Source organism: Vespa mandarinia, chromosome 3 (genome assembly GCF_050613455.1).
Source record: "Vespa mandarinia isolate Hongniang chromosome 3, ASM5061345v1, whole genome shotgun sequence".
Classification (NCBI taxonomy): Eukaryota; Metazoa; Arthropoda; class Insecta; order Hymenoptera; family Vespidae; genus Vespa; species Vespa mandarinia.
In genome coordinates this window covers 3,017,760-3,037,500 of record NC_140812.1, presented here as the reverse complement: position 1 = coordinate 3,037,500, position 19,741 = coordinate 3,017,760, and the positions used below count along the sequence as shown (strand labels likewise).

Here is a 19,741-nt window from a genome sequence, read left to right as displayed (position 1 = left end):
TGGGCGAAACTTGGTGATTTTCTTTTCTAAGATTTGTTCGATAGTTCGATAGTACGCTGAATAGTACGTGGCTTCTGTTTCGATTTTTTTTTTTTATGGTTAGACATGTATTCACGTACTATAAACAAATGTCTAATTCTATATCGTATTGCTAAAGGATTCGGTACGTCGCTACTATATTTACCCAATGCGATCACTGTGATTCGAATAAAATAAAATGTAATAGTAGAGCAAGTAGCGATTAATAAAAGATTTTTCTTTGATGACATGAAAATAATAATAATTTTACATGACATACATTGGTTATGCTTGAAACATTTTCACAAAACCTTTCACTCGTAAGCCTTCCCTTATTCGTTGAGACTGACTCGAATATTTCTAAAACAAGCTTAGAATTCAAATAATACGACAATGGAAACCTTTAAACTGTATTATATACATAAAGCTTTTAATCCGCCAAAAGAACGTTTTACTCATCTACGCAAAGAAACTTTGAGAGTGAGTAAAATTTGTTATGATTTCGTAATTATCTTCAATGTCAAATCGTTATTATTTTTCTTATTTTTTAATTTTCTTTACTCTTTTTTTTTTAGTTAAAATATATCTGGTCCTATGAAAAAATTCCAACTAGATGTCATATTCAGCAAGAACTTAATACGTTATATAAAGAAGCCTTCAATTATGTTAAAAATAATGAAAACCTATCGGAAGCTACTAAATTGATTACAAAAATGTTGAAATACGATCCTAGATCTCATAAGATCTATGCTTTGAGAGGGACTATTTTCAAACTTCAAGGTACGAGTATTAATCGAAAAAAAAAATAAATGTTAAAAAAGATGTTCTAAGTTCGGCATTTTAAGGAAAATGGACTAAAGCGATCAATAATTATGAGATCGCACGATTAATGTTTAAATTGGTGAACATGCCGAGTTATGAAGAAGTCGATATTCATTATATCAAATCGTTGATTAAATGCTATGAAGCCAGAGGAGATTGTTATTATGAGCATGAATTATTTTTGCAAGCGGCTAGTGATTACGAACGTATCATAGCATTGAAGCCTTCTGATACATCGATCATCGATGTAGAAGTAACTAACATATTCTTGTAGCTAATTTATTTTCGTGTTTATATTATCAACCCCTTGAAATACAAATAAAAAAAGAAAAGAAAAAAAAGAGAACATAAATAAAGCATCTTGAACATTTTAAACAAAACAGAATCGACACATGAGTGAAATAATTGAATAATTTAATAATGTACTGTACGGCATCCACCGAAAACCGTTCCTGACGTCTCGTAGACGTCAAACTCTACAATGGCACATAAAATGAATAACGTCTCCCAGACGTCATTGTATGTCAAGGGGTTAAAAGATAATTTGTTACAAAATAACAATTTTTTTTTTTATATAAGAATAAGCTTTTGAGAACGATGAAAAATTTAAATAAGTATGAAGCATTTTGCTTGTACTGGTACGAATTCATGAAAAATTCAAATGCGATGAGACTCTCTGATCTTTTAACAATCCACGCAAAATATAAATTTTTCTTGAGAGACATCGAATTGACACGTGAATTTCTTCTGGAAGCTCTCATTTTAAATGAGAATAATAAGGAAGCTCAAAAACTTCTACAGGTATTCCTTAGTTACTAGAAAAATAAATTAAATCCTTTATAATCTAATTTTGTTAATATTTATATAAAAAACGATATAATTAAACAATTATAGTATTACTTATATTAACATATTACTATACGAAGTATAACGTATATATTAAAAAAAAAAACAAAAGTATTAAAACTATAGATATGAAGAAAAAATTAATTTTCTGACGATAAAATGAAATCAAACTCAAAGAAAAAAAAAATATACAGATACGAACGTATTTTTACGAACATGATTTCTTTACTAATTATATATTTTATGAAAATACATTGTGTAATTTAAAAGTTACATAGCATTAGAGAGAATTAATATAAATTTCAATAAATAATTATTAATTTGTACTATATATCACAGAAGATATACGAACTTGGCCATACAATGGCAATACATGCAATAATGTGGTGCATGCATCGTTGTTATGACAAAGCTTTATACACGATTCAAAAAGTCAGTAATTACGATCCATTCAATCTTGAATATATTTTATTAAAAGTGATTATATTACGATTGTCCGGACGATTTAAGGAAGCTTTAGCGTGTTTAGGAAAAATAAAGAATATACTGGAAAAAAAGATCGATTCGCCGCTTGAAATTATAGATTCTCTGATTGTTCCTTTGCTTACCATAACAGATATAAAGAAACAAATAAGAAAACAATTTTTATTGATACGGTAATGAAAATATCATAAAGTACAAAGAATACAAGAAGTAAAGATTATTTTAATAAATTATTTCAGATATAACGACGCCATACAGAATAAAGTCAAAGAAAGAAAAACGAAAAGTGCATGAAATTAAAAAAGAAAAAAGGGAAAACAAGAAATAATAGGGAAAATATAAAAGTAAACTTGAAGAACATAAAAATTTATTAATAAATTATCTACAATCCGTTATTTTATCATACGGCTTTAAGCTTTTAAATTTTTGATAATACGTGATATGAAATACTACATTGATGTATGATATATATTTCATTTTTTTAATAACAATCATTTTCGGATGATAAAATTTAATATAAAATGTTTTCGTGACCTTTTATCGGGTGTTAACAATTGCGGAAAGAAATTATCATTTACTCGTTTGATTCACAACTTAACTCTTCCCAATACTTTCATCGAATACTTCGTCATTTTTAACATAAATGTTTAAGAAATCGTAAATTGCTTTAACTATCAAAAATTTTGCTTGTATTCTTTCCGAATAATGATATATATATGTATATAGATCATCATTCGAAGAGAATTTATATATATATATAAATATATATATGTACATGTATATATACATATAAAGATATATATATATATATATATATATATATATATACATATAAAAATATACATACATATACAAAATAATATTTTCGTTATGATTGAAAGTGCTGTCATTGGGATATATTTCTAAAAACAAAACGGTATCGGTCTCGTGCAAAACATAGTGTAAGATTCTTAACAAACTGCATCATACAAAAACGAGAATACAACATCTACCGGAATGTGATTGCGACGACCTTCTTAATCTTGGGCCACATTTTAAGACAATATAAAAGACGCCGAAGCTTCAAGAAAATTCAGTTTTTTACTTCAGTTTTCTTACCGTGAACGTATAACTTCGTAACATTTAAACGAGGAATCATCATTTCTCAATAAGAACCCAAGTAACAGAAAATATATTAATTTTATTAAAAATGGAGTGGAGTGGTTTAGACAAAGTAGCTGTCGTAACTGGTGCCAGTTCTGGTATTGGTAAAGCCATTGTTGAATTACTTGTCTTAAAAGGTTTGAAAGTCATTGGGCTCGTTCGTCAAATAGATGAACTCAACGTAAGTTTAATTTGTTTAAAAACGAATTAAAGAATTTGATTTCTTTTTTGTATTTTCTTTTTTTCTTCTTTCGAACAAGACATTAACAACTTTATTTGTAGGCACTCGCCGAAGAATTAAAATCGAAGCCAGGCAAATTATTACCTCTTCAATGCGATCTAACGAATCAAAATGAAGTCATGAAAACGATAGAATGGATTGAAAAAAACGTAGGTTTTGCTAACATATTGGTAAATAACGCAGCATTGAATCTTGGCACAGGATTTTTTACGGGTGAAGTAGAAGATTGGAAGAAAATATTTGATCTTAATATTCTTGGTCTTACATGCATTACAAAGGAGATTTTAAAGTTGATGAAAAAGAAAGGTAAAAGAGTATTGAACAATTTCATAATGAATAACTCAAAGTTACGAGTTAATTTTATTAGTTTATGGATTTTAGGTATCGATAATGGTTGTATCGTAAACGTAAACGACACATTTGGATTGAAAATTCCAATGAATCCTGAACGTCCAGCTTCTCCTGCTTATATATGCAGTAAATTTGCGCTTACAGCGTTAACGGAGTGTCTTCGTTTAGAATTGGCACAGCTCGAGTCTAACATCAAAGTCATTGTAAGTATATCGATGTTTAATTCATTAAATGTATACATTTATTGTGTAAACATATATATATATATATATATATGTATTATGTATATATATATATATATATATATATATATATATATATATATATGAAAATACATACAAAAATATTTTTTTAATCGGATTTATATGAAATTTATTTTATAAAATTGATATTGAGTCCTTCTGTTGCAGTCTATTTGTCCAGGATTAGTTGAAACCAAAATGACTCAACAATGGTTAAAGGAAAATCCACGTTTGGCTTTGCAACCCAAAGACGTTGCTGATGCTATTCTTTTCACATTGCAAACACCAGAAAATGTTCTCGTGAAGGATCTTATTATTACACCTCTTCGCGAAATTTAAGCTCTACAAATTTCTGTGCTGGAAAAATGTAGTAAAAATAAATAAAAAAGGAATACGACAATAGAGTAGGTTTATAAAAATGAATACCAAAATAAAAACTTTTCATTATATATTACACCAATTAAATGTTTTTCCTTAATTATCGAACTAGTATTAAAATATATGAAGCAGTTAAATATTCTAAACTTCAATTTATTTAAAATACAAACGATTGCTTAGTATAAAAAAAAAACAATATCCGAAATAAATATACTATTCACTTTGATAAGCACAGTCCTGAAGAATTAATATCACGCGGGAAATACAAATACTTCGAAAATATATGATAATATAGAAGTTCATACTGATTCCTTTTTGTTTTTCAATCGATATAATCTTTTCGGTAGTATGAAATATTCACAAAATTTCAGAAACAATTAACAATTATTTAAAAGTAAAATTTAATTGTATTACCTATACAAATTACTTATTAAGATTTCCACTGTTTTCTCTTATTTCTTATCTTTAGTTATCAGATCATTAACGCCTTGGTAGAGATTAGATATGATATACTTTGAATAGCTATGCCTTACTTGCCTACAGAAATATAATTGTTTTTTTATATAATTTATTGAACTATTGATATAATACCCATACAATACCTTAATTGAAAAAGAAATATGTCTGTTCTTAAGCATCTTTATCTCGATGATATTATCACATCTTTTCCAGAACTTGGACCAACTATACAAGATGGGGGTTATTCATGGATTATTTTAATTGGTGTATTTCTAATTCAGGTATATTAATAGTGTCATTTATTATTTGTTGTCTTTATAAATTTTCATATATAACTTTTTTAAAAGCGCATAAAATATTCTATCCTAAATTATTTAAGAGATAATTCACTGCATAACATTATATAGAAATTAAACAAATGATCTGCAAAATGTTATATGTCACGCATACAGATGACCATACCAAGTATACTATCAGTCTACGGTATTGTACTTGGATATTTGACCGAAAATAAGACAGCCGAATTTGACTTGTGGGACCAAAAGATTATTTTGACACCCATGCTTTTCATAGCATTTTGGAATTTAGCAGGTCAGTAATTTAATGATTTGTATTTTTATAATAGTCATAATCATAAAGGTTATTTTATCTATTTCTTTACAGATCCATGGTCTAAAGTGATTGTGGATTTGTCTTCTGTTCCACGTATAATTGGATTAATAGGAATAGCTCTTATATCTATTGGTGTCTTAGCATCTGGATATCTTGCTACTGGTGGAGTTGGAGCATATTTAGTTAGTTTGAGTGCTGGTGCAGTTATGGGTATAGGAGCAAGTTTTGTACTAATTCAAAGTCAAGAGTGTTTGCAAAAGTATTTCCGGATAAAATTATCAGTAGCTCTTACTATAAGAAATATAGCAGTATCATTGGGGTATATTATTGTTCCAAGTTTCACTCATTTGTTACTTATGCAAGTTCATTTGAAAATTGCTTTGTTGCTTATAACAATTATTTTCATACCAACTATTTTGGGTGTTGCCCTATTACGGCAGCCAATTTCTCCAAAACCTTCACATTATAATTTACTCTTAACAATTGAAGATGACAGTGAAATTTCCACAAAATATCTTCCCAATGTTAATATGGGAATAGAATCTACAGAAAACAATAATTTGGAAAATTCTTCTTGCAATGGAACAGAACAAATAGAAGATACCAACTCTTCATTTGCTGGGAATAATGAGATTTATACTTATGAAGATAGTGAAGAAGATATCTTTGTTAATTCAATTATAAAATCAAATAACAAATGGAAAAATCGAATTCGAATCTTTTTATATTTTCGATTTTGGATAATTATACTTACATGGATCGGAATAAAGTCTTTTACTTTATTCTTTTGGATATCGTTACCTTATATGTTTATTACAAGAATATCTTCTTCGCATGATTATGTTACAATGTCAATTATCGCAGGCTTTGGTACTTTTTTACCAAATTCGATTACTTTCTTGATTTTGCAAGCTGCACCACAAAATAGAAGATTAATTTTTGGTATAGCATGTTGGCTTGGGTGTTCTATTTTAATAGGTATGTTCTAAAAAATGCATGAGTTAAAATAGCACCGATTACATACAACTCGGATTAATAAATTATTTTTACAGTATTAACATATACCACAGAATATTATGTATTCATGGCTTGTGCATTGCTAGGAGGGATAAGTATTGGTGGATTGTCAGTTTGTCAAGATTTAACACTTTGTGATATCTTTGGACCTCGTTTCATACATAAATTTCATAAAGTATTTTCAACAGTAGTAGGGATCAGTTTATTATCCCTTTGTTTCGTACGTAGTAAGTAACTTTTACTTTTGGTTATAAAAAATTACAATACAGTTTTATTTTATTTTAAATTTATAATTTCAGATACAATCCTGTGTTTTCATTTAGTTGCATTATCGTTATTTTTAAGTGGTTGCTATTGGATTTGGTTACCCATTTTTAACATACTAAAACAACGATGTATAGCTTGTCGTAAATCAATCTAATTTATATTTAATTTGTATTTGCATAAAATTGATTTATACGTATCATTTATCTTAAAAAAAATCTAGTATGCCATATATTAAATCATATAGTCATATAGTTTAATATATATGTATATATGTATATAATATATAATGTATAATAAGAGTATAGTTTAGAAATTATTTCAAATATTACTAATGTTATTAATTTTTTACACTTATATTTTAGATTAATCAAATGAATATAATTAACACAATTGTCATAAAATGCAAAGTATTTAACTTTTGTTATTGCTATAGTTCTGAAGTATCAATGTCATAAGCTGTACACAAGGCATTGATCTCTGTCTTTTTTGGCATACTATCCTACAAAAACTCCAGTTATGTTTGACTCTTTACCATCTATTTTGAGACTGTTTCCATGGGTCAGCGAGATCTACTTATATCTTTCAACTCATATTTGTGCTTTAACTTTAGAAAGACTCATATTGAACAAGTATAACTTATATATTTATACATGTAAAAATTCTTATATATATTGTATAAAATTTATATAATAATTATGCTGATACATTTTTTATTAGATATATGCATTATGACTGAATGTTGTATGACTGGTTCATATTCATTATGCCTTTATTAACTATTACTAAAAATAATAATTTTTTTCTTTTATATCATAAATAATTATATAATTTTTACATGAAAATATTAATGAATAATTTATTAGTAAATCAATAATAATGCAACATGACTGTATTGATCCTATACAATAGAATTATATTCTATGTAAACATTACAACAATCTAAGTAATAAAAATAATAATAATTAATATTAATCATTTGCAGGATCTCTTGTAAATTTACGAGAAAAATTTAAATAAAAATTAAATATTTTCATTCTTAACTATAAAACTAATTAGAGCACTTAATATATACTTTATATTATCTCTGCATCTTACAGTTAATATAATATAAAAATCAAAGTATTTGAATAATTTTTACTGCACGCACGCTGGTAGAATAAATATATTGTTGTGTGTGTATGTGTGTATTTCTAAGTCATCAACGTTAAAGCATCCGAAATTCAATTACTTGCGAGCCAATGAAGTTAAATCATCGATCTTTCATATAAAAGATCCGAAAACGCGATTGGCGGAGAGCAAATTAGTCATGCCGCTTATTGGTCACTTTGCCTCTCTGTGAACTCGCCGTGACGTTGCAACGAAGCACGGTTTTGTATCGCGTATGGCGCAGGCGCCACTGACGCAGTGCACGTCTGTGTACACCGCTGGTGTGCACGGCGGTTCTTCGTTGGGTAAGAGAAAAAAAGCGAAAGAAAAAGTGATATATATATATATATATATATGTATGTGTATATATATATATATATATATATATATATATGTATAAAGGGAACAAAAAAGAAAAAGAAAAGAAATAAAAATAAACTGGAGTCAGGAACTAAAAGAGTTTACACGGCTTACGGTGTATTTTTAAAGTGGTACAGCAAGATTATGTAGTGTCCGGTGTCGGTGAATAATCGGAAGTAGAAGGAAGAGAGGCGCGGGTCAGGCTTTCGTAGCGGCAAGGAGAAACGTGAGTAACTTACATGAGGGTGGGGAGTGTTAAAAAACTTTGTAAAAATCTTTCCAATGACATTTCGCTTGGTGTTATTTGAAGGCGTATCACATTGAGTCTCGGCATAATTTTTCCTGTGCATTGCCAAAGGGGTGTGGAACCTTGTCACGTTCCAAACCTATTCGAATCGATGACGTTTTTCTTTTCTTTTCCTTCCCTATTTTCATAATCTTACCCGACGCCTTCGAGAATGTTTCAAAAAAGGTCAATCTTATTTCATAATTAGTAAAGGTAGGAAAATATAAGAGACCAGTTGCCATCGCCGGAAATGTTACCGCAGGCGTTAAACTCTCTTCTGAATCGCTGAGCAAATAATACTCTCTCCTCTCTATTTTCCTCCGGCTCTCTCTCTCTCTATATATATATATATAAATATATATATATATATATATTATCCCCCCTTATCTCCTTCCGATACCACCCCACCACCATCGATGTCACTACATCAGCAAAACAATATACATACACGCATACAACCATACAAAGATGACAACGACACCAAACTCTCCCCTCGCCGTTATTCTGTCTCTTTTTCATTCCTCCCGTTTATCTAGTTTTCTTTAAGGCCTATGCAAATTCGCGCGTGAGGTGTTAAAATCTTAAAGTTCCGGTTAGCAGTTACATTTGCCATTTATCATTCTTTACCATCGTTATAATACATCACTTGCTACTACGCCGACAAGTTTTCAAATACACGTTCATCGTGGCACCTGTGGAAAATGTACACGCGTGTAATGCGATACTCGACCTTACTATCATCGTTTCTTTGTCTTTTTCATGTAGAATGTATGAGACACACGAGTCCATTAAAAAAAATGCGATACGTCATATGTATGTGAGTCTTTCGTAGCGCGATAACTACACTTTTGTGGAAAAGGTAGCGAAATGAATGCTAATATCCTTTTATTATGCTTATGTTTCTTACTTATATTTTTTCGCACTTATGCATCATGATTATGTTATGTTGTGTGTGTATGTGTGTGTGTGTGTGTACGTGCGTGCGCGCATGATACTTTGAAAATGTACGTTACGAGGTTTTGTATCTTATGTAGCGAGTGACATGAATTTTAAAAAGGTTATTGAACCTTTCAGTTTTGGTTTATATGTAAGTTATTAACTACCTATTATGTTTGATTGTTGCAAAATAGCTTTATATCTTTTATTTGTATAGTTGTTTATTATAACCTCTATGAGATAAGTAAACATATTTGAGAATCTTTTATTATTAAATAAATAGATGTTATTGACTTTAACTCCTCATTTTCATAGAACTAGTGTTTGAAATTTATAAATTTATTACATATTTAATTTCTAAGCAACATTGTTGTCAAAATAATAAGTCTAGGTTTTAAGATATTAGATTAAATTGGTTTATAGTTGTGATAACAAAGTGCTTGGTTTTTCATTTGTTATTTTATTTTTCCAGATCACCACAAGGCAATGAAGATGAGTTTCTCTCTATCCTCACTTCAGCCTTCTAGCAATAGTCTAGAAAGGCGGAAGCAAGTGAGCATGCCGTTAGAAAGACCTTATAACAGTCTTACCAAAAAAAGGTTTATTTTTTAATCATTATTTATATATTTATTTTGTATATGTATGCAATATTCTAAATTATAATACTTATGTTAAATATTTGTATTTTTAGAAAAGATCCAAAACAAATGCAATGTCAAAGAATGTGGACTAACAGAGAAGATAGCAAAGATGACTTTTGGGCTGCGATACGGTCCAATTATGATTATATTATGGATACTAATTTAATTGATAGTTGTAAGGTAAGGAGAATGAGATAAATCTCAGCAATATGTACTGCAAAAAAAATTGCTATATATTTTCCGTTAGGAAGCTAATGGTGAATTAACTTGGGACGAGACAGACGTATCCACTCAGTCGTGGAGTTTGAAAGAAGTTAGTTGCCAATTTTCAGAGCTTTATTCGTGGTTAAGAGTCCTTCAGGAATTAGTTTATTCTAAAGAAGAAAATCTTTTGGACAAAAGCTTACGTGCGGTATGTACATTTACATTAAGATATTCTTTTTCTACCGTATTTATCTTTAAATTGTAAATCTAATATAAATAATTTTGTATTTTTAGGCTCACATGGAGGAGTTGCGACGTAGGGCATACAGAAGAAAATTGTTCAATGAACAAGCAGAAAAATTAGTAGCATGCACCCCTGCATTAAAAGATGAAGTGGCGTGGCGTGTTAATCATTTAAATACAAAGTGGGAATTAGTAGAACAAATTATGGCACCTGTAGAACGGACTGTGTCCGACGAACAGGACGTATCTGCAGGTAATTGTTTACTATTTCTATGAAGAAATAATTTGAATCTTGTGTGTGCTTTGCATAATCTTAATTTTCAATTTTTTTTTTTTTTTTTTTTTTTTTTTTTATGAATAGATTTTGAACATGAAGTGCGGTGTTTAAGAAAATGGTTACGAGAAATGGAATCGCGTTTGAAGCCATTGAGTTTTCACGTAGATTGGACTTTAGCAGAATTAGAAGAAAAGGCAATGGAGCATATGGTAAGTCGTGTTAGTTTCATTATTAAAATAACTCATTGTAATAGATAATTCACGTAATTAGCGAAACATTTACAAAGACGATCAATAACACATTAAATTATACGATTCTTAAATCCGTTGAATTTTATGTGTTCTGTTTGTTTTCTTTTTCTTCCTTTTCTTTTTTCTTTTTTCTTTTTTAATGGATTAGATAAATATTTTTTGTTTAATTAGCCAAGAATTTTATTTTTTATATACATGATGTGCGTTGAAATATTTACCTGAAGTAGATAAGAGCGTTGGAGTTCCATGTATACCGTGATAAGTACCGCCACCTCGCTTCGGAGAATTGTCATTACATCCGTTGGTAGTTATTGAGTCTGAGTCAGTAAAGATGAGCCTGATAAAGTCGTCCTTTCACTCATACGCGATCACTTCATATTGAATATGGCTCTTAGTGTATATTATCACTTTTCAACAACTGGCAGGAACGTGCAAACGTTTGATGTATAATAGAGCATTAAAAACCGGTAAGCCATGAGTAGTACAAGAGATTACAGTTTCCAGTGAATAACAAATGGATAACGCTGCTTTCCAGGATATTTCTTTTCATAAGATAAATAGCTTTCCAATCGTAGTCACGAAACATGAAATGACCGAAAAAAGAAGAAAAGAAACAAAAAATAATTAAAGATTAATACGATCGAAATGGGATTACCGCAAGATCTCTCGTTGCTCGTAAACTGCAATTTAGATAAACCAGTGCGTTTTAGTATCTCGAGGCGATCGTTATATTTGAATGTTGAGAGTGAGCGAAGACTCGCCGTTAGTATTCACTTTGTTGTTGGAAAAATTTCGGAGAAAGCGTGACGAATCGAGTATTCAAACTTACATAGAATATAATGTTTTGATGTTTAGAATTAAATAAATATTCTTTTAAAATGATCGTTAATATTTTTTAAAAGCGAACAATAAATAATCAGAAATTCATCGATAGAATATAAATAGAATAGATTCGTGAATGTCTTTTTTTTCTTTCTTTTTGTTAAAATTTTTATCCGCAATTGCATTTTAACAAAACGGAGTTACATGAACGGAGGATACATTAGCAAATTCGTCGAACTCTATTACAAACTGTTACGTTGTATCTATAAAGGAAATACACGTCTCGCTAAACAGCGAGTAGAAACGAGTGGCAATTGCTTTTATAAGCGAGATTGGCTCTTCGGCAGATTCCTTCTGCATCCATTGTTGTCCCCTGTGAGTCACATAAGCGGCCATCTTTTGACTACCTCCGCTAAACTAACGTAACTTTCACTCTAACATAACGCACATGGAAATATATGGTTGACGTTGAGTAACGTTCACGGTCATTTTAACCGTCCTATCAGCAACTAGCTTGCTTGGACGAAAGTGTCTTTCCTATTACTCTTAAGAAATTTATAAGGGTATTTTTCCTTATTTTTCCTTGCTCTTTGTCTGTTATCCTCCTTTTCTTCATTTCTTTTTGTCTTAATTATTTCATGAATTATTTGCGTCGAGGACGATCTTGATAATAAAGGGTATGATTCTCGAAGAGGATGTATTGTATGCTTAGAGAGATATTCGGTATGCGTTACTTGAACATCACGTAAAGTACATACATACTCTATGTAAAGTTGACGTACAACAGATACGATCTTGCCTATAATTTCCGGCTGCAATTTCTCACACTTTCCCCGTGGAAGTTTCTATCCGTAGCATATACATACATACATACGTGTATATATATATATATATATATATATATATATATATGTATACGTATCAATGATAGAACGATTATTTCTACCGAATAGCCGGTCCGCATGAATCAAGATCGTTGATTTTTCGATCTAGACAATATACTTAAATATACTCCGTGATGAATGGAAAAAAAAATAAAAAAAAGAACAAACTAAAACAAAACGAAACGAAATAAAAAGAAAAAAAAGGGCATTCATACAAAGCAAGTTCGCATACGGCACGCGTTTCCTTTTCGTTCGTTGGTTGCATTTCGGGTTAGTTCGGTTCCGAGTCAGCATCGTTTCGAATTCACTCGAGAGAGACCCCTTTAGTTTATTTCTCCTTTTTTCTTTTTCTTTTTTTTTCCCCTACAATGCATAGGAACATACCAACGGAGCGAAAAAGAGTATAGTATAGGCCCCTGAGAGTGCGTGGGCACTAAATAGTAAACGTGAGGGGACTCTCTTCTGTATACGATGTACCTACATACGTATATACGTGTATATATGTATGTATACGTGTTAGTTACTCGCCCATGAGCACGCGAGCAACGACGAACAAAGTCCGTAGTTTTGTTTGAAGCCGACGTTGGCCGAAGGCGGTTCGGTTCGCGCGTGTTCGTGCTTTGAGCGAGTAGCAGCTGGCCTCTGCTGCCGGCTGCAGGTCCGTAGTCGCAGAGTGTGTTCGCTCTTCGTGGCGTCGCTGGACGAGGAAGGGACGCAAAGCACGTTTGCTTCGAGAGATTCCCGCCCCTTTCCTTATCTCTCTTTCTCTCTTCATCTTCTTTCCATCTTTCCCTGCAATCCCCCCTTCCTGCTCTTTATCCCACCACCCCCTCCTTCTTTCGTATAGAAGCAACAGGCCAGAAGAGCTAGTTCCTTTCTTTCTTTGCCGGCGATCTTCGCGTCTGGACTCGTTTCTCGGCTTCTCCTTATTCTTCCTCATCTTTTCTTTCCTAGCCGGTGCTCGTTGTTCCTAGACGTTAGTTCGATTCGATTTAATCAAACCAAGTGGTAATAGGTAGTAACGGTGGTAGATGGGTGGGTATAGTGTCCGCCATACCTTTCGCGTGATCTTTTTTATTTGATTTTTTTTTCTTTTTTTTTTTGGAGCTTTTGTTTTTTTCTTTTTTTTTTTTTTTTGAGGGAGAGAAATATTTTATTTTGTATTTTTATTATTTTTTTTTTTTTTTTTTTCATTTTTTTTATCATTATTATCATTACGACACAACGCGTGCTGGACCACACGATGAGGATGTGTGCTTTCACGTGCTCTATTCATCTTAAGACTCTTAAACGACCCTCCCTTCGATTCTTAACCTTCTTTTCCTCTTCTTGCCCTTGCCAATAAGTCCGATGAACGTTCGACGAGTCGTCCACTCGCCACGCGGAAGAGAATCTTGATTTTCGTGATCACAATCGTCTTCCTCTCTCTTTCTTTATTTACGTGGGCGGAAAGTTTTTTACCGAAGACAAGAGGCAGAATAAGAAGAGAGAGAGAGAGAGAGAGAGAGAGAGAGAGAGAGAGAGAGAGAGAGAGAAGCGTCGGTCTTTGGTGCGCCTGCGCGGTGAATCGGTTGAGAAGAAGACCAGCAAGTTCAGTGGGGGCTGTCTAGGAAGGAGACGCAAGTACAAGTCGAAAGAGGAATTGAAGATTATCCATCTCGATGCTGTCCGTACACTGTCCAGCAACGAATGGATAAAAAAAAAGACAAAGTGGAAAGAAGGAACCATCGTAGCTAGCATTGCTGATACTCGTGTTGCTGTTCCTATTCCTCGAGGACGCCCTTCTCTTTCCTGTTGCTAGCTCATCCTTGTTGTCGTCATCTACGTCGTTATCATCTTTATTATCATCATCCTCAGCATCATCATCATTGTCGTCGTCGTTGTCATCTTCGTCATCGGGAATACTGTTTCAAGAAGACTGAATGCATCGACGGTTATTTTCTTTCGTGTATTCTCGCTATTACGACGAGATTCGATCTTCTCGTGGATCCTCTTTTTGCTGGAGTGGATATACGTTTCGGTAACGTAACGTCCTTATCATCCAATTTTACTTTTGAAACTTATGTTATACACAACCTAGTATATCTTTTTAATTAGAAAATAGAAAAGTACTGATAATAGGTTGATGATAAAGGGTTGAATTTGCTTCTATTCTAAATTATTGATTATATCGACAAAAATATATTACATATATTTTTGTTCGTCTTTACGATTATTGATTTTTTATTATCTATTATAGGAAATAGATATAAATCGGATCGATCGATTACCTTTCTAGCTATAGACGAAGTTAAACGAGTAACCAACCAGGATACTTTTTCTCCATCGGTAGATCGAGTTCCTTGAGTCGGACTATTGTTTTTTCGTACTATCCAAGGTTCTCTCTCGGTGGATCGGTGGCTCAAATACATCGAGTGTATATATCGCTTGGTAGGATCGTTCAACCCAGACACCTTATGCGACCACGTGGAGAGGCACCGTTCGGATGAACGACATTCGCGGTTATCGAAGTCGGTCGTTTGAGGTCGGACGAGTTCACGCGGAATTGGCCATATTAAGAGAAAATAGATCTAGGTTTTTTCGATGAAACCTTGAAACGTTTCTTCGACCACTTGTTTTTTCCTTCTCCTTCTCCTCCTTCTCCTCCTTCTCCATTTTTCTTTTTTCTCTTTCTCTTTTTCTTTTTTTTTTCTTCTTTCATTATTACGAAGTGTTTTACAGTTCTTCGTAAAGCAATAGAAATGATCCAACTCTTGAAATGATCTCAAAATAAAGTAGAACATGATCACTTCATCCATCAAGAGAATCGTTAAAAGTTTTTTTTATCAAGTCGAGAAAGAGAAAAGAAAACAACAAGGGTTTTCATTGTCGTCAGTTTGCATACTTGAATCGTCATCGTTGTCGTTGTTGTCTCTCTTCGTGTCCTTTTACGAGGAAATTACACGCTCTACTTAGCAGCCGTTTTGCCTGATAGTAGTTGAGTTTCGCAGTTGGATCCAACTGCCTGGCCGCAGATGCTCTCGTAAAGAGGTCAATAATTTCGACTTCGTGGATGGTAAGTTCGTTCGTTCGAGTGACGAGCGGTGGTGCGACTCCAAAAATACTTTTCTGTGCTTCGCAAGCAGCAGCAGAGAACGTTTCTGCTGTCCGTTCGCTTCGTACGTTCCTCTCGCTTTTATGTACTCACATATGTATGTATATATGTATGTATGTATGTATGTATGGTGTATGTATGATGTATGATGTATGTATGTAAGTGTGTATGTATGTATGTATATACATATATGCGTATGTATGTATACATTTATGTCCTGTATATATGTGCTACTTTGACAAGATTTCGAGCCGGAAGTGTTCCATGTGTGTCGTGAAAATGTCGAAACGTTGGCACGATTCCTTTCGATCTTTCTTATATATGTATACGTATATATATATGTACCTGTTTCATGTAGGTTAGGCCACCTACTCGCTAAGCTTTTATCTCATCGCGAATCTTCATCGTTCATTATGTAATTCTTTGAATGAAATAATAAATTATATTATTGAAAATCCGATCCGTTAATTGTTCCATAATGAATAATTCTTTTTGTTCGATCAAAAGTGAACGAACTTTTGTATCTATTTGTTATGTTTTTTTTTTTTTTTTTTTTTACGTATTCATTATAATAAATTTTCCTAATCTTGTGTGGGATCTGCACAACTCCAGAAAGCTCTAAATATAAAACTCGTTAGAGGGTAGAAAAGCTAGGAAAGATTATCATCGTTCTCACCAATGAATTTATTAAATGAAGTAGATAAAGATATCGAAATATCGAACGTTTATTTGACATTATGAAAGAAACTTTTTTTTTTTCAAACGTTTCAGATTAATCGGATTTCGCTTATGTGAGCCAATGAATCTTATGACAATTTAGGTCGTATACGACGAATGAACGTGATTTCTGGTTGATAAAGTAACGGTGCGAATGCACTCAATTCGAGACGCGCTCATTTTCGAGTTTCATTTACTTCTTCTTTATAGGATCTTTCTTTTTCTTTTTCTTTCTTTTTTTTTTTTCTCGATTATATACAAATGTTCATACGTATGTACATGCATGCATATATACATATATACATACATACATACATACATACATACATACATACATACATACATACATATATATATGTGTGTGTGTGTAAAGAAAAAGCATTACATATAAATATATCGAAAACGCATACGTTTGCGTACGGAAAATACGAGGATGCATAACTGTAACGGTCTACTTTATCCTTCGCTCTTTGCTTTGATTCAATTTCTCTGTGCTGGAGCCATTACTTAAAGAGAGAAGAGAGAGAGAAAGAGAGAGAGAGAGAGAGAGAGAGAGAGAGAAAGAGAGAGAGAGAGAGAGAGAGAGAAAGAGAGAGAGAGAGAGAAAGAGAGAGAGAGAGAGAGAGAGAGAATTTATGGAAGGATCAGAGCGTGATCATTTATTTAGCACTTTCACTATATCACGTAGCGGCAACATCTATAAATAAGAAAAAGATTTCGTTTCCACGTTCCACCTTCAACATTTCAAGGCTCAACGTGACGCTCTCTGAGGAGTAGAGAAATCTATTATGCAAACGCTTGGTAATTAGAAAATGTATGATACTACTAAAGAAAATGACGCATCGTTAGTACGATGAGTATATACTTTTTTCTTTTCTTTTTTTTTTTTTTTTTCTTTTTTATTCTTTTTATTCCTTTTAATAATAACATGATGTGAGTGAACGTATAGACGACGTGAACATTGCCCGATCCACGTATAGTATTTCCATCGGAGGATGAGCACATTGAACCACTGGAATGTATTCGAGAGACTCGTGTGTATATAGTAGATACTTGTATGCGTGTATATATGATGCGTGAGAAAGAGAAAGAGAGAGAAAGAGCAAAAACAACAGAAAGAGAGAGAGACGTATTAGTAGCATCTAACGAATCACCTGTCGCAGTCGTATTACCTGTCAAACGACTTTGACTAGTTATAACAGATTATAAGTCATGACTGCTTCACGTTATATGTACTATTGCTTTGCTTTCGATAGCAATTAAAATGTAAACGTCGAGTCATGCAACGATGTCCCTTTCGTTTCCGTTGAAATCATTCGTTTGTTCGTTCGAAATTTGAGTATTAAAAAATATGAGAAAATCGTTTTAATCCGTACGATCGATATAATTGATTTTATTCTTGGTACTAACAAAGCAAGAGCTTTATTAATTATCTTGACTATTTCTCTAGGAACGCGGAGGTTGTTCCTTTCTCCGGAGGTTATACCACCTTAGGTGTGGTTCACACCATTTCCTATCGTTGTCGTTGAGTTTAATTCATCGAGTGAAAATGGAACAGCGAAGAGAGTTAGAATTAGAGATGGCTTAGCAAGATATTGAATTAATTGTACGATTGGCTATCAATATGGCAGACTAAAAATTCGTGATATTTGTTAAATTCATTTATCGTTATATCAAATATAGCGAGATTTAGTATAAAAAAAAATATAACAATAAGAGAGCCGTATCCTTGTTAAAAAAAATAAAAAAATAAAAAAAAATATAATAAAAGAAATAAAAAGAAAAGAAAGGAAAAAAAATAAACTGTCGAGGATACATATTAGATACACACTTTTGATAATACATATCGTATTATCGAACAATAAATGTGTCAACGTGTCCCTATGAATGGTCATAATATTTAAATCGATAATCATTTTCTTTGCGATCGTTATACTCTCTCGTAGATAAGCATAACCGGCTGCGTGATTTAACCCATGTACACCACACGTCTGTAGACACATCGTCATCATATTCGTCGTAGTCAAAGTCCTCGCCATCGCTGTCGTCGTCGTTGTCGACGTCGTCACCACTAGAATCGTCCGATTTCTCATCGCTTGTAATCTACCCGGTGCCGATCATGATTCAACAACGATCGTAACTCAATCCAGTAGTATCTACACACGAACTTTCCGCACCGAAGTCGTAATTCTATAACAATATGTATTTCATAGGACACGTATTAGGTAATCCATCTGCATTTCGCAAAAGCCGCAATTCAATTTGTTCGGGTTATACAAGAGACATAGGCAAATATAAATACTCATATAATATATAAACATGTATGTATATAGAGAAAAAGGATTTCTTATTAGAGAAAGGTGTAACTATGAATGAGAAAAGTAGTTTCAATGTAGAAATCGACGGTCTTATCGCATATTACTACTGTGAAAGTCAATTACATACTACTCAAATAGATCGAATGATATAAAGTGATTAAGAGAAAAGGACAAAGGAAGGATAAGACCGAAACTATTTTAGAAATGTAAGTTTCACAGACGTTGACTGCGGCGTGATTACGAAGGTATGTAATGGAAACCAGTAATGTTGTGATTGCATCATTGGACTACGTTGCATTCTAAGTGAAAGGGAATAAGAGAATTTTTGTTAATCATTATCATTATCACCTCGTGTCTACAATGATGATCATAGTGAGTGACTACGTTAAATAGGAATTAAATCTCGGAGATCATTCTCGTCGTCTAAAGAAATATGATTCTTTGGAATCTTAGGAACGATAACGCCATCATTGTTATTTGAAGGATTTGCTTTTCCGTTTGAGTTCGCTCTCGATAAAGTCAAAGTATGCATGCGTCACTTTCTTATAGTACCGGAAACGTTAAAAGAGTTATTCTGAATTACGGGGATGACGTGTATTCGTTTTTTTTTTTCTTTTTTTTTTCTTTTCTCTCTTTCTTTCTTTTATAGTGTAAGAGTTAACATTTCCATCGATAGAAAAGTT

At 32.3% G+C, this 19,741-nt stretch overlaps 5 protein-coding genes across 12 annotated transcripts in view; all 5 read left to right on the top strand.

The window, feature by feature from the left end:
- Nucleotides 1–205, top strand: part of LOC118448712 (farnesol dehydrogenase-like) — a 1,985-nt gene extending 1,780 nt beyond the window's left edge. Inside the window, exon 6 of the mRNA XM_035882290.2 lies at nucleotides 1–205. This exon is cut by the window's left edge and continues 25 nt beyond it. Within this exon, the coding sequence (XP_035738183.2) occupies nucleotides 1–17 (17 nt within the window). The 3' untranslated portion in view covers nucleotides 18–205.
- A 158-nt stretch (nucleotides 206–363) lies between these two features.
- Nucleotides 364–1,634, top strand: LOC118448714 (uncharacterized). The gene is made up of 3 exons (XM_035882293.2): nucleotides 364–498; nucleotides 594–798; nucleotides 864–1,634. Exons 1-3 carry the CDS (start codon nucleotides 412–414, stop codon nucleotides 1,112–1,114), a joined length of 543 nt encoding a protein of 180 aa, XP_035738186.1. The 5' UTR covers nucleotides 364–411; the 3' UTR covers nucleotides 1,115–1,634.
- Nucleotides 1,635–3,248: 1,614 nt separating this feature from the next.
- LOC118448711 (dehydrogenase/reductase SDR family member 11-like) lies at nucleotides 3,249–4,600 on the top strand. The gene is made up of 4 exons (XM_035882289.2): nucleotides 3,249–3,493; nucleotides 3,595–3,859; nucleotides 3,935–4,107; nucleotides 4,315–4,600. The coding sequence occupies exons 1-4, from the start codon at nucleotides 3,359–3,361 to the stop codon at nucleotides 4,483–4,485; spliced, it is 744 nt and encodes a 247-aa protein (XP_035738182.1). The 5' UTR covers nucleotides 3,249–3,358; the 3' UTR covers nucleotides 4,486–4,600.
- Nucleotides 4,601–5,025: 425 nt separating this feature from the next.
- On the top strand, nucleotides 5,026–7,133 carry LOC118448687 (uncharacterized). The gene is made up of 5 exons (XM_035882212.2): nucleotides 5,026–5,264; nucleotides 5,436–5,574; nucleotides 5,647–6,573; nucleotides 6,648–6,839; nucleotides 6,912–7,133. Exons 1-5 carry the CDS (start codon nucleotides 5,145–5,147, stop codon nucleotides 7,031–7,033), a joined length of 1,500 nt encoding a protein of 499 aa, XP_035738105.2. The 5' UTR covers nucleotides 5,026–5,144; the 3' UTR covers nucleotides 7,034–7,133.
- A 1,266-nt stretch (nucleotides 7,134–8,399) lies between these two features.
- Nucleotides 8,400–19,741, top strand: part of LOC118448734 (klarsicht protein-like) — a 44,252-nt gene continuing 32,910 nt past the window's right edge. For 4 of the 8 annotated variants that reach the window (XR_014981983.1, XR_014981982.1, XM_085656031.1 and 1 more), the window contains exons 1-6: nucleotides 9,139–9,530; nucleotides 10,080–10,206; nucleotides 10,299–10,428; nucleotides 10,496–10,660; nucleotides 10,747–10,948; nucleotides 11,057–11,181. Coding sequence is in view for 6 of the 8 variants with exons in the window: in XM_085656031.1 (XP_085512157.1) it covers nucleotides 10,094–10,206; nucleotides 10,299–10,428; nucleotides 10,496–10,660; nucleotides 10,747–10,948; nucleotides 11,057–11,181 (735 nt within the window). In the remaining 2 variants the exon portion in view is untranslated. Of the gene's footprint in view, nucleotides 8,612–9,138; nucleotides 9,531–9,570; nucleotides 9,759–10,079; nucleotides 10,207–10,298; nucleotides 10,429–10,495; nucleotides 10,661–10,746; nucleotides 10,949–11,056; nucleotides 11,182–19,741 lie in introns of those variants that run through there. The other 4 variants (XM_035882339.2, XM_085656029.1, XM_085656030.1 and 1 more) reach the window with 4 other exon arrangements.